General features: G+C 38.7%; 6 protein-coding genes across 6 annotated transcripts; 3 read left to right on the top strand and 3 right to left on the bottom strand.

Annotated features, from left to right (window-relative positions):
* Positions 1–86: 86 nt before the first annotated feature.
* On the bottom strand, positions 87–383 carry LOC121466869. The gene has a single exon (XM_041707639.1). It carries the CDS (start codon positions 372–374, stop codon positions 108–110), a length of 267 nt encoding a protein of 88 aa, XP_041563573.1. The 5' UTR covers positions 375–383; the 3' UTR covers positions 87–107.
* A 1,764-nt stretch (positions 384–2,147) lies between these two features.
* Positions 2,148–3,074, top strand: LOC108144737. Its single transcript, XM_017269834.2, has one exon. It carries the CDS (start codon positions 2,237–2,239, stop codon positions 2,822–2,824), a length of 588 nt encoding a protein of 195 aa, XP_017125323.1. The 5' UTR covers positions 2,148–2,236; the 3' UTR covers positions 2,825–3,074.
* Positions 3,075–3,451: 377 nt separating this feature from the next.
* On the top strand, positions 3,452–3,962 carry LOC108144738. The gene has a single exon (XM_017269835.2). The coding sequence runs from the start codon at positions 3,521–3,523 to the stop codon at positions 3,899–3,901; it is 381 nt and encodes a 126-aa protein (XP_017125324.1). The 5' UTR covers positions 3,452–3,520; the 3' UTR covers positions 3,902–3,962.
* A 321-nt stretch (positions 3,963–4,283) lies between these two features.
* On the top strand, positions 4,284–6,212 carry LOC108144736 (glutenin, high molecular weight subunit PW212). The gene is made up of 2 exons (XM_017269833.1): positions 4,284–4,470; positions 4,900–6,212. The coding sequence occupies exons 1-2, from the start codon at positions 4,349–4,351 to the stop codon at positions 6,119–6,121; spliced, it is 1,344 nt and encodes a 447-aa protein (XP_017125322.1). The 5' UTR covers positions 4,284–4,348; the 3' UTR covers positions 6,122–6,212.
* Positions 6,213–10,142: 3,930 nt separating this feature from the next.
* On the bottom strand, positions 10,143–10,589 carry LOC108144917. Its single transcript, XM_017270080.2, has one exon. It carries the CDS (start codon positions 10,586–10,588, stop codon positions 10,331–10,333), a length of 258 nt encoding a protein of 85 aa, XP_017125569.1. The 5' UTR covers position 10,589; the 3' UTR covers positions 10,143–10,330.
* Positions 10,590–11,154: 565 nt separating this feature from the next.
* LOC108144918 lies at positions 11,155–11,381 on the bottom strand. The gene has a single exon (XM_017270081.2). It carries the CDS (start codon positions 11,352–11,354, stop codon positions 11,160–11,162), a length of 195 nt encoding a protein of 64 aa, XP_017125570.1. The 5' UTR covers positions 11,355–11,381; the 3' UTR covers positions 11,155–11,159.
* Positions 11,382–13,235: the final 1,854 nt, after the last annotated feature.

The raw sequence follows: 13,235 nt of genomic DNA, 5'->3' as shown, positions 1-13,235 counted from the left end.
AAAGGCGAGTCCGGAACACCACCAAGTGTTAGGTAATTTTGGGACTGTCCCAGTATTAAACCTTCCATTAATTTTATCTACTTCGCCATATAATTTATTTTACATTTCTAGGCTCGCTTATGACAATGTTTGTTGGCCAGGACATAGCCCAGCGGGCAGTTGGCCTCCAGGATGTTGTAGGGCTGCACCTGCATCGCTCCATTAGGGCTCCACATTTCCTCCAAACTTATCTGCATGGCTTCATTCGGGTCAGCTGCATTGAGTGCACCAGTTTCAGCCTCTACGATTTCGCTGTCCATGGCCAACGTTTCCAGGAGCAGATTGTTGATGACCAAGATGCAAAGAAAGCAGACAAAGCCAGACCAAGATGACATGTTTCGATGTCTCTGAATAGTTAAATTGAACTGATTCAAAATCACAGTTTTCAGCTGACCATTACGACTCGATGGTCCAGACAATTGTGAAAGTAGCTTATTGCATATAAGGCAACTAGATACAAGGGCTCTTCAATCCCAAACGATGATGATTATGAGAATGATGATGAAATCGCTTCGTTCGAAGGTTGCCAGTAAATCAGATCTGCTTTGATAGATTTCCATTTGCATTTCAGAGGGAAATACATAGACAACAAGCAAACAATGCGGCAGACAGAAAAACAACCTCGCTTTTATGAAAATGAAGAAAATGCTTGAGAAAACCGCAACAAAAAGTGGGCAAATATTTGCTGATTACTTTCCGAAACTTGCACTGATTAACAGCAAACGCAGCAGGACCATTGTCCTTTTGCCAGGACACTCCATTCCATTCCATCCATTTCATTCCACCCTTGCAATTAGAGCCTTATTCCCTGTTTAGCATAAAATTCGCAGGGCTGTCATAAATAAATGACTCTACGACTCTTTTTGGCCCTGCCTCAGCTGCCTGTGACCTAAACAGGCATTATTTTAATGTACTTTTATGTGGTACACAGCGACAAAAAAAGGTTTCCAGTATTTAACCTCGGCTTGCCCCCACACGCATGCCAAATGACATTTTTATGTTTCAATTTTTGTTTGCTTTTCTTTTTACTTCGCGAAAATTATGCCCACCACCCAGAAGGCACTTTGATGATGATGATGTGGGTTGGTGGGTTGGTTGGTTGGTTGGTTGGTGGGTCGTGGGTAAAAAAGGGCAGCATATTGAGGGCTTGCGGTGGTTGACAATAGAATTGTCAAAATTATTTGCTCAAATTGCCGACATTTATTAGGCAGGTTACGGCTCGGGCTCAGGTTACTTCGTAAAAAGACACTTAGGGGATGAGATATGGTTTTTTACGCATCTGACTAGGAAACATTTTGTAATGACTACATCTAATCATAACTGGAGGTTAATTTGGAAGGCATTTGTGTATAAATGTTTTTTTGAAGATTGGCAATACAGTTTCTGATTTAGTATCAACTATAATTGTAAACTCACAATAATTAAATCATAGCTACAGGTTGATTTCCCAGAGGCTTTTGCCTCTTAGAATTGTAAACAAAGTACTTGAAAACTTAAAGTACTAGCTGCTGCGACCATCGACTAACTTACATATGAGGTTTGTGTGTAATTTATTTATTAATGCATATTATTTTATGGAAATGTTTTAATAATTGTATGTGCTTCATTTTGGATTGTTTGAGGAACTCTATTATAACTCTGTTGTTGTAAATGTTTTTCGAGAAAGTTCTATAGACAATACAGTTCCAGATTTATTTACAACTTCAAGCAGAAATTTACCTTCAGAATAATTTGAGTGAAAAGTGAAAATTGTATTATTAATTTTTCCCGAACTCGAATGAATTTGTTGCAGTTTAAATGTGTATATTATGGAATAATATACAGCCCGTTGTAAATTATCAGTTGTTGCCTTGCAAAATGATTATTTGCGTTGGCGACTGCATCGGCTCGCGTTTATTCGAGCGATTCGTTGATTATTCAGTTAATTATGTAAGAGGTTTCCAATTGCCACCCATGTAGGCCTTATCATCGTGCAAACATACTCGAGTGTGTGCGCTACCAGCAGGTTGTAGAACTAACGCCTCTCGACTTCTGTCTCTCGAAGTGAATCTGAATCCAAAAACTGAATCAGAAACTGAGCCGGAAACCGAGACTCGAGAGACTCAGAAACTCAGAAACTCAGTCTCGAGTGCGATATTGGCGAGCGTGAACGTGTTTACTTGGGCTTCGATTGCAAGTACACAAGACCGAGTTTAAGATGGCAATTACGCGGCGGCTTTCCTGGCCCAAGCTGCTGTTTTTGTTTGTCTGGCTGTGCCTGGCATTGGACCCAAATTGTGCGGCTCGAGTGCCCGGCGATCGGTTTGCGTTTCCCTCAGAGTCCCAGCCCAATGCCACGGCCATTCGACTGGAGTCTAGAATCAAAGAAATCGATCGGGAACTGGAGGAGGTGACCAGAATGACGAAAATTAGCATCTTGATCCCCGAGGAAAACAAGAAGGGCACACCTAGAACAACTGATGGCGAAAACAAGTCAGAAAAACCCGGAAATACGTCGGTTGAAGCCAGAAACGTGACCGAAATCCCAAGTAATTCCACGAGTAAACCAATCCAAGTAATCCGTACCCCTCCGAAAAATCAAGCCCACCAATCCAGCGAATCCAAGATGATCACATTCGCCAAAGAGCCGGATTCAGACGAACCCGCTCCTTGGGACCAAACTGAACCCACCGTTGCCTCCAACAGGAGTAGTGTGGTGATTGGTCCGAGAATTACCCTGGAAACCCTTCGAATTTGTCCGGCAGGTACTACCCTGAGTAATGATCACTGTCGCAAGATTGCCTAGCTGAGTTTTGAAATCAATAAATTGAAATCATAGTCCTGCTATTGGAAAAACAAAAAATAAATAAAAGATGGTATAAATTGTCAAAATATCCTTTATGATATTCCTTAAAAAAAAATGTTTTGTTTAAATCCAAACATAAGTATTGTCAAGACATTTAAGCAGTTATTTGTCAAAGAAAATTATTAAATAAAAAATAAAATATTACTTCAAGATTTTTAAAGATATTTTGAAGTAATTTGCCAAAGATTAACCTAAAAAGGTTGTTTACTTATTATATCCATTTATGACCAAACATTTAAATTGTCAATTTAATTCTGAAAATATCATTCCAATTGTAATTCCATTGTAAAGCAATTCAGAATTTAATTTTAAAATTAAAATAGAAAAATAAATTATAACTTAAAGTCTTTAAAGTTTTCACTGACAATTTCTGTCAGTGTAGACTAGTACAGGTATATCTGAAAAGCTCATTGCTGCTCTTCTGCTTTGTTTACGTTTTGTTTTTATGGGAGAGCGGCTGTGTATTGCTCTCCCACTCACTTTTTCCCACAAATTCACTGCGATGTTTTATCTGGTTTCTGGTGGGAATGGGAATGTGAATGTGATTGCGAATGGAAAGATGATCGCCAGACAGTCGTCTCCACGTTCAGTCTTCGAAGCTTCTTCAAAGCAATCAAACGCGCATCTCTTAGTAAAATGACGATTCGTATTAACCCATTGGTGCTGTGCTTCCTGCCGGTGATTTTCCTACTTATCGAGGGAAGAAGTAAGCCCTGTATCGACGATCGCATTGTGTTTCCCAAGGACAGTGATGATGATGTTGATTCACACTCGAAAGTTACCTACCTAAATGAGAACTCAACTACAACAACTACGGTGGCACCACCGAGCACAGTAACCACACTCCTGGAAATGGAAACAAACACCACAGAAGCGGTATTCACGGCATCAGAGGAGCTGATCAATGGAACCACCACTGAGCAGCCCGTCATAGACAATCGAATACTGTTCGAGACGACCCCAAAATGCAAAGAGGGCTTCGAGCTGCGTGCCAATCGCTGTCGAAAGTCGGCTTAGTCGTTTCGTTAGTGCGTAAGATCGATGTTTAGTCAATAAAGTGATATTTGATAGAACCAAAGCCAGTGATTGATTGTCCAACTGTTTGTCGGTGACTACTCAAAACCATTTGCTGGCACACACACAAAAATCCCCTTAGAAAACAAATTTCACATCAGTGGGAGAGAAACTTTTGGGGGAAACTTCACGTCATGTAAAACAGAGTAATGTAATGGCATAGTGAGTCAGTCAAAACCACTTCCCGGTGCATTTAGCTGACACTGGTATTTTCGTCTCCTCGGTTCTGTGTACTGATGTGATGCCCTATCTGATGTCACGAACTTGGCTTATCAGCAGCTCAAAAAATATAATACTCACTCCGGCTAGATCAGCTTCTGAGTCGAGAGTGCTGTTCAGTCTCTTTCGAATATTCAACACAAGTGGTTGTTTGACTCCTCCGATTCGAAAATGTTTTTCCAACTCTTATCTCTGAGGTTGGCTCTGGCATTGATCTTTTTGATCGGTGGACAATGGGCGACGGCCCGACCACAAAATCCTTACTATGTGGAAAACGGTGGACAAGGATCCCAGTGAGTATACCACTCTGGTTTTGTTAGGAATTGATTAAGATTGAACAACTTGAGAGCAAATGGGCTTGTGGAAGACAAAGAAAAATTGTACATCTAACACTAAAAATATTACAGTGAGTTCTATGAGCCAAGGCTGTCAGCATCTCATTTGCATCTCATTCTCGGCTTTTCATATTCGGCAAGCTTTTGTGTTTTCGTAGCTTAATGGCTCTTTTAAAATGCAGTCTAAGGATTTTTGAAATAAGTTTTTATTTGTTTTTAATTATTTGAAAATTTTAATCTCTTTAATATTATAATACAATATCTGTATATATTAATTTTTTATAATTATAATTTTTTTATTTTGTTTTTGTTTGCTCTGCGTAGCTTAGCTTGACATTTAGATACAAATTATATTTGACAAATGTAATTACCTTTCCCATTCTTCAGGCGTTATCATCATCATGGCCACCATGGTCATGGATACGGACATGGACATGGTCCAGGACATGGCTCACCCAACTTTGGTGGTCCTCCATCGTATAATCCCTATAATGTACAATCTGGTGACCCATTTCGTGGAGGACATCAACCTGGTGGCCATTTCGGAGGTCAGAACTTCCCCCAACCTGGTGGAGATTATAACAGAGGACAATCGGGATTCCGCCAACCTGGAGGAGATTTCAACAGGGGTCAGCCCGGTTTTCCACAACCAGGAGGAGATTTTAACAGGGGTCAGCCCGGTTTTCCACAACCAGGAGGAGATTTCAACAGAGGCCAGCACGGTTTTCGTCAACCAGGAGGAGACTTTAACAGGGGACAACATGGATTTCAGCAACCTGAGGGAAAGTTGCCAGATAGCGATGAGCAGTTACCCACTTATTTTGGCGGATTCCAGCAACCAGGTAGTGGCGGAAATACCCTACAGCCTCGACCTGGACAAAACCCAGGTGGATTCCAACAGCCTGGCCGAAACCAAGGTGATTTCCAACAGCCAGGGCAAGGCCAAGGTGGATTCCAACAGCCGGATCAAAATGCAGGTGGATTCCAACAGCCAGGACGAAATCAAGGTGGCTTCCAACAGCCTGGACTAAGCCAAGGAGGTTTCCAACAGCCAGGTCAAAGCCAAGGTGGATTCCAACAGCCGGGTCAAAATTCAGGTGGATTCCAACAGCCTGGCCTAAGCCAAGGAGGTTTCCAACAGCCTGGTCAAAACCAAGGAGGTTTCCAGCAGCCAAGACCGAATCAGGGACAAAAACCAGGAACCCCAACTAATACCATCCAACCTCGCCCCGGCAGTCAAGATGAGGACTTCTACACAGGGTTTAATTTCCAGTCTCCCAAGACCTTGCAGCCAAGACCTGGCCAGGATCAGGAGATCGGAGGCACTGGCTCTCACAATACCATCCAACCGCTCCCTGGGCAGCAACAAACCGTTTACCACCAGGACTCATCGCCCGACAATGTGGGCCAAAACATCAATGACCTATTCAACACCCAGGACTTTCTGTCGCCCGATCTGAGCCAGACTTCGGCAGTCCACAGAGATCCCAAGTCGGAGGCAGAGGAAGTGAATCCCGATTCGGTCAATGAGCGCAATCTGTTCGACACGGATCCCAAGTGCTCGGATGGCACCAAACTCATGGCAGGTCGTTGCCGCAAGGAAGCCTAGGAAATACCAGTAGATATTCCCATCACAAAATTATTGTATACATTAAAATGCCATTGTGCCACAATAAATTCACGATTCTCTGTAATCAAAACGACACGGTTTTTTGGGGCCAGCGTTGTGATCTTTATTTAACTGATAAGCTTGTTTATGCAAGATGGGAAGTACAAGTTTTCCCCGAGATTACCTAAAAATGAATGAGTGCGCTTTAGCAACCAATAATGCGAAATCACGTATTTCAGTGTAACTACGCAATTTGTATTTATCAGTACAAATGCAATTAATTGATGAGAAGCTACTAAACTGCCTATTAACATACTGAATTAAGTCGAATTTTTTTCACGGTGACATCATATTAATGGTTGGTTATAATATATTTTCCAATATGCAACGAATCAACCTGAAATGATATTTAGTAAGCGTTTAGGTGTCGAGGGATTCGGACGTTCACCATGAAGGCTTTTATTTATCTGCAAATCACGTTGCTACTTTTTTATATAGCGTGTGCACCTGGGTTTGATTTGCATTTCGGTCGCTGCAGAAGGCCCGCTTTAGTTTGAAGTGGACTAACATTACTTAATTGAAATGTAACTTACCGGTTGGAAAATAAAACAACAATAATATTTTTTGGCTTGTCATTTTATTTATATTTAATACACGTCAACGTTTAACAGTTTTAAACAACTACGGTAAAATAGGAAATATCCAAATAGAAATTAAAAAAAAATATGTATCTACTCTGGCAAAAAAAAAAACGTAGTTGTCTAAGTATTTAATATTAAATTTAAATCTTTTTGGCTTTGATTTTCATCCGTTGCCGTTTTTAGCAAGTTTAAGTATGGGAATAAAAATAATTTTTTAATATATCATACAAAATTTTTGTTTGATATTGAAATACACGCGCTTTAAGAAGCAGAGGGAATGTAATTACTATGGTTATGGTCAAATCAAATTAATGCACCGATCTGTGTTTGTCAAATGCATTAAATATTCTTGAAATGAAGGCAGATTAAAAGGGAAATTCCTGAAATATTTTAAAACAGTTTGGGATCGGGAGTCGAGCAAAGTGCATCGCTTGTAAAATGGGACTCAATTGGAGAGAACTTGTATATCTTACCTTATTGACAATACAACTAGCACTGCTCCAAACCCAAACACTATGCCCGCCTGGTTTTTTATTTGAAAAACATTGCCGGAAAGAAACCTGAAAATTTCTCATCGGCAATAAAATACTTTATGTATACAGCCCTTTAAGATACAAACGTATCTAAGAGAATACCGCCAATGTTACACACAAAATAAATGAAAAAAAAGTATGTCAACACGAAAGAATAGTTTTATTTTAATTAAACTTGGACTCCAATAAATAGAATTGGCTATTTTAAACATATTTATATATTTTTTTGTTCGCATGTTTATAATATTTTAGTATCGATAAATAAGCCACTACAGCAGCTAACGAAAATAAAAGCAACATTAATTTATATTGGCTTGTCATTTTAGTAATAATTAAAACACAACTACATTTAGCAGTTTAAGATACGGTAAAAAAGAAATATCCAAAAAAAAATTATATAATTACAAGGGAAATAAATGCAGAAAGTTCAAGAATTCAATAGTATATCTAAATATTTCATAAACTATTTACAGAATAGATATTAAAATTTAAAATTTAACAATAATTATTTGGCATTGTAATTTAATTTGAAATTACAAAATTTGTTTTCAATTGCCAGATATTTACTTTTTCTATTTAATTTTTTACAAGTGTTTGAGATTAATATAATCCGAACAACGTAGCATACAGGATGTAATTAGTAACATGGACTAATCAAATTAATGGACGGATCGCCGCCTGTCGAATGCATTAAATATTCTTGAAATAAATGCAGATAGCAAGGGAAATTAATAAAACATTTTAAAACTGGCCAAGGCTCTTGCGAAAAATAAGTTTGGGATCGGAAGTCGAGCAAAGAGCATCGCTTGAAAAATGTTACTCAATTAGAAAAAAATTGTATATCTGCTTACCATAATGACAATACTGCTCGAAACTAGAAGGAAAAGAACCCGGAGAAAAGCCTGAAAACAAAAGCAATAAGGTACTTTAGTAATGCAACTTTCAAAGTTACAAATCCAACCAAGTACGTACCTCAAATGTAAGACACAAAATATATGAAACAAGAAAGAAAGCAAACTTCGGCAAGCCGAAGTTCATATACCCTTGCAGCTATTGCAAGAATTAAACATTTTTGAAAACATTAAAATTATGATTTACTTTCGTATATGTTTAAAAACATTGAAGCTATGATGATTTTCAGCTCAATTATTTGATAGTTATTTTATATATTTTTATTATTTCTAAGGGAGCTATATGATATAGACGTCCGATTTTGATAAAATTTAAACCATAATTCTGAAATATTTAACCATTGCTATATGTCGAAGAACTAAACAAAAAATTAAAAAACAGAAAAGTTATAATTTTTTTCATTTATTTTTCCGATTGTTCCTATGAGAGCTATATGATATAGTCGTCCGACTTTGATGAAATTTAAACCGTAAATCGGAAATATTTAACCATTACTAAATGTCGAAGAACTAAACAAAGAAATAAAAAACAGAAAAGTTATAATTTTTTTTCATTTATTTTTCCGATTGTTCCTATGGGAGCTATATGCTATAGTCGTCCGATTTTGATGAAATTTAAACCGTAAATCGGAAATATTTAACCATTACTAAATGTCGAAGAACTAAACAAAAAATTAAAAAACAGCAAAGTTATAATTTTTTTTCATTTATTTTTCCGATTGTTCCTATGGGAGCTATATGCTGTAGTCGTCCGATCCGGCTCGTTCCGACTTATATACTACCTGCAATAGAAAGACAACTTTTGGGAAAGTTTCATGCAGATAGCTTTAAAACTGAGAGACTAGTTTGCATATAAACGGACGGACAGACGGACAGACGGACAGACGGACGGACAGACGGACGGACAGACGAACAGACGGACATGGCTAGATCGACTCGCCTAGTGATGCTGTTCAAGAATATATATACTTTATAGGGTCGGAGATGTCTCCTTCACTGCGTTGCAAACTTCTGACTGAAATTATAATACCCTCTGCAAGGGTATAAAAAGGGTTGTCTCAACGAAAGAACATTTTTATTTGAATTAAAATTGGACCCCCAAAAAACCGGCTTGGCTATTTTCCACATAGTTTATAGTTTATTTGTTTGAATGTTAATAATATTTTAGTATCAATAAAAAAGCCTTAGTAGCAGCAGACGAAATTAAATGCAACATTAATTTATTTTGGCTTTTAATTTTATTTATAGTTATAGCAGTTTGAGAGATTATTACTATTATAACATTGTAACATATTATCATTAAAACATATATAACATATTACATATTCACTGCCAAAAATTGAAATTTAACATTTTGTATTAATGGTCAGATGTTTGATTTTACTATTACATTTTTTACAAGTGTTTGAGATTATTTTACACCGCTTTACGAAGCACAGCTCACAGAGGATTTAATTAGTAACTTTGTCTTATCAAATAATGGACCGATCGCCGCCTGTCAAGTGCATTAAAAATTCTTGAAATAAAATCAGATAACAAGGGCAATTCCTGAAATATTTTGAAACTGGCCAAGGTTTTTGCGAAACATTAGTTTAGGATTAATAGTCGAGCAAAGTGCATCGCTTGGAAAATGGGACTCAATTGGAGAGATCTTGTATATCTCCTAACCATAACGACAATACTTTTACTGCTCGAAACTCTAAAGAAATGCCCGACTGGTCTTGTATTATTTGAGAAACATTGCCGGAAAGAAGCCTGAAAACTTGCTTATCAGCAATAAAGTACTTTATTTATACAGCCCTTAAAGATAGAAAACCAACCAAGTACATAATTTTAATGTAAGACACAAAATAAATGAAAAAAAAAAGTGATGTTAAAACAAAAGAATATTTTTATTGTAATTAAACTTGGACCCCCCAAAAAATCGGCATGGCTATTTTACACATATTTATATACTTTATTTGTTCGTATGTTTATAATATTTTAGTATCAATAAAAACACAGCTTTTGGCACGTTCCCGTCTGGCACTTGCTAATCAATTACCACCACTTTTTAGCTTTAGATTTAAGTGGTTGACCGAATATTACTTAATCTCTTGAAACTCCCGGGCTGAGCTCATTTTCCTAGGCTCTGCGATGGCACATGTGTCGTGGACCCGATGGAAACTGTCCTTCGGGACAGCTTGGATCGATGCTAAAGATGCTCTGGACCATTACAACCGAGGTATTGAGACCCAGTATTTCGGGCTGTGAGATCTGTATTCCATCTGGGGTTTGGCTTGGAATGGTGGACACAATTTGTCCGGGGGGCATGGATAGCGCCCATTGCCAACTCAACATCATTAGGCCGACGATCAGCACAAATCTTGATAGCATCTCCATGGGTTTCTCCAGGTGTCTCGACTGGGGAACTAATCTCGGGCTTGGGAACTGCGTTACTGACTCGAGCTTGGAATATGGATGGCGATTTCTCTGGCCCAAGCAAGCAAAGCTTTTATCTGGAGGGCTTTCGGTGAGACTGGGAGAGCCAAAAGCCAACTCTCTTCGATCGTTTTTATGATACGAGTATTTGCCAATGGGCCAAGTTTATTAAGTTGTCCAGTAAATGTTGGTTAACCAACATCACAGCAATTCATTTAAATAAAAAATGATTATAATCGCTTTGTTTATACTTTATGGTGCTCCAAATCTATCTGTTATTTTGTTTTCATTCATATTGGTATTATTATCAACAATCATTATCTGATTAAAGCTTTGGTACAAACAGAAAGCTTGAAATCGACTTTTCAAAATAAAGAAATAAACATTTGTTGCTGTTATAGATTTTGTATTAACATTTCCGCTTGGGTTTTTGGGATTTTAAGTAACTTAATTTTAATTTTATTTTATATCACTCAGTCTCTAGCGGCTTGTTAACAAATATTGATCTATCACTATTTTATTCATTATTATGTCACTTTTCCGTAAGAGACGCTCGTAGTTGTTCATGTTTGGCCTTCGCTGCCGCCTCCTTGGACTCCGCCCCCTGGTTCACCGCCTTCCAGCCCAGCCAACCCACTGTGTGCAGCACCAGAACAGCGATTCCGATCCGGACAGCCGGTCCGTACTTGAAGGCAGGTCCCCGGACCCCGTTTTTGGAACTATCCATGCCAAAAAGTAAGCTAGACTAGCGGAGTGCAAAAAGCAACTGATAGCACGTGAATAAATAAGAGAGAGAAAAAGCTTTGAAAAGCTTTTGAATATATTTCCAGGGCTGCGGGCTCTGCGATCGATGGAATCAGTTCCGATTTAATATTTTGCGAATTCTATAGAACCTTTTATAAAGTCAGACAAGACCGCAGAAGCCTGACTTCAGCTTCAAAAGTTGTTCCGTAGTAAGATGAATTCAAAGGACAATTTTTAATGCTCTTTTTTAGGAATACAAATAAGATGCATTTCATTTTAAATTCAATTCTAGCCATTTCCCTTATTAACAAGCTTACAAAATGTTCTGATTCAATAATTATGGAATTATATATTAACCCTAATAAAGTCAGACACGTCCGAAGATTTCTGGGTGTAGTGAAAAAAGATGTATCTTGTTATTTTAGGAATATACTAAGTTATATTAACTGATTACTGCTAATTAACTTTCTTTTAACTACAGTTGTTTTTTTTTTTCATTTTTTACAGCCAACAGACCAAATGAAAATACCAACTGGCAGGGTATGCAAAGCCACACAAAGCGCAAAGGCAAATGGCAGAAAATAGGAGAAAACTTGGGCGTCAAATGGCACACAAAACGCTCGTATTACATAGCCAACGAGTCCTGCCGCAGGACGATCTCCGGGAGCCCAAGGGGATGGGGTGGTGGCACTGGATGAAACTGGTGTGGAAATTTCTCCTGGCCAGGTGAAAGATTGAAGCTGCAGGCGCCAGAAATTAGCATGTTATGTTTAACGCATTTTTGCACCTTCGGCATGTGTGTGTACCTCAACTCCTTTTCCTTCTCCGACTCTCCTGACTTTTCCGACTTTTGCAGCGGCGGTTGGGGTGGTAAGGGGTTAAGGGGCAACCCCTAGCGACACATGTGCAAACAAGACGTTGCCTTAACCCATTGTGGCTTATCCAACAACAACAGCAATGCGAGAACAAGAGCTCAGCATTTTCCGCACATTTAATCGCATTTTGTTTGGGGAAAATTGTAGGAAAAGCTCACATGAATTTTAAACTGCGGTCGGAGTTGGGCTTTTTCGGTCTGAGGTTTTAGTGGGTGTTAGGAGGGATCTCTTTGAGCCGCTTACGTGTGAGTGCCATTGAATAATGCAGCCTCTGCAGCCAAATTAAATTGAATTTAAGCTGCGACATTTAAAAATTTCATGAGCTGGAATGCCACATACATACTTGTATAGTATAGTATATTCTCCACCCACCCAACCATTTGCAGACCCCTCTTCAAAATTTCGCCAGGAGAACCTCTTGCCGGGCTCATTAAATAGATGCCCGGTACGTGCTTCCATTTTGGGGCACATTTCATTAAGTGCACGTAAACGGCAGGCTGTCAACTAGCTGGGGGCGTGGCCAGCCGCCCACTTTCCACACACACACACACACACACAGACACACTCACACATAGCGAGTGACACACATGGGTAATTCCCAACGTAAACACTTTGGGAAAGCATGTCTCAAAGACATCAATTACGGCATCAGCCGCATTGCCATCAGCATCATCATCATCATCGATTTCCCGGGGATGATGATGATGTCGATTCGGGCCCCTAGGTGGCGCTGCCCTGACTGTGCTGTGCTTGCTTTTCTTTTTCCCTCGGCTCCATTTTCCCGTTTTCCATTTCCCTTCCACATTCTCCTTCTAACCGCATTTCAAATGTGTTTTTATGTAAGCACTCAAAAAATACGGCAATTGTAAGTAAACCGGAAAGGGATACAGTGTGTATCAGAATTGTACAAGTTGTGTAGTATAAACTCCAGTAACGATTGAAAATTTAGGCAACAACACAATTATAAGCAAAATTAAAAATATACTGAA

The sequence above is a fragment of the Drosophila elegans genome, unplaced genomic scaffold (assembly GCF_018152505.1).
Source record: "Drosophila elegans isolate 14027-0461.03 unplaced genomic scaffold, ASM1815250v1 contig_183, whole genome shotgun sequence".
In the NCBI taxonomy this organism is placed as follows: Eukaryota; Metazoa; Arthropoda; class Insecta; order Diptera; family Drosophilidae; genus Drosophila; species Drosophila elegans.
The sequence above is the reverse complement of the archived record's forward strand: the minus strand, read 5'-3'. Positions and strand labels throughout refer to the sequence as shown.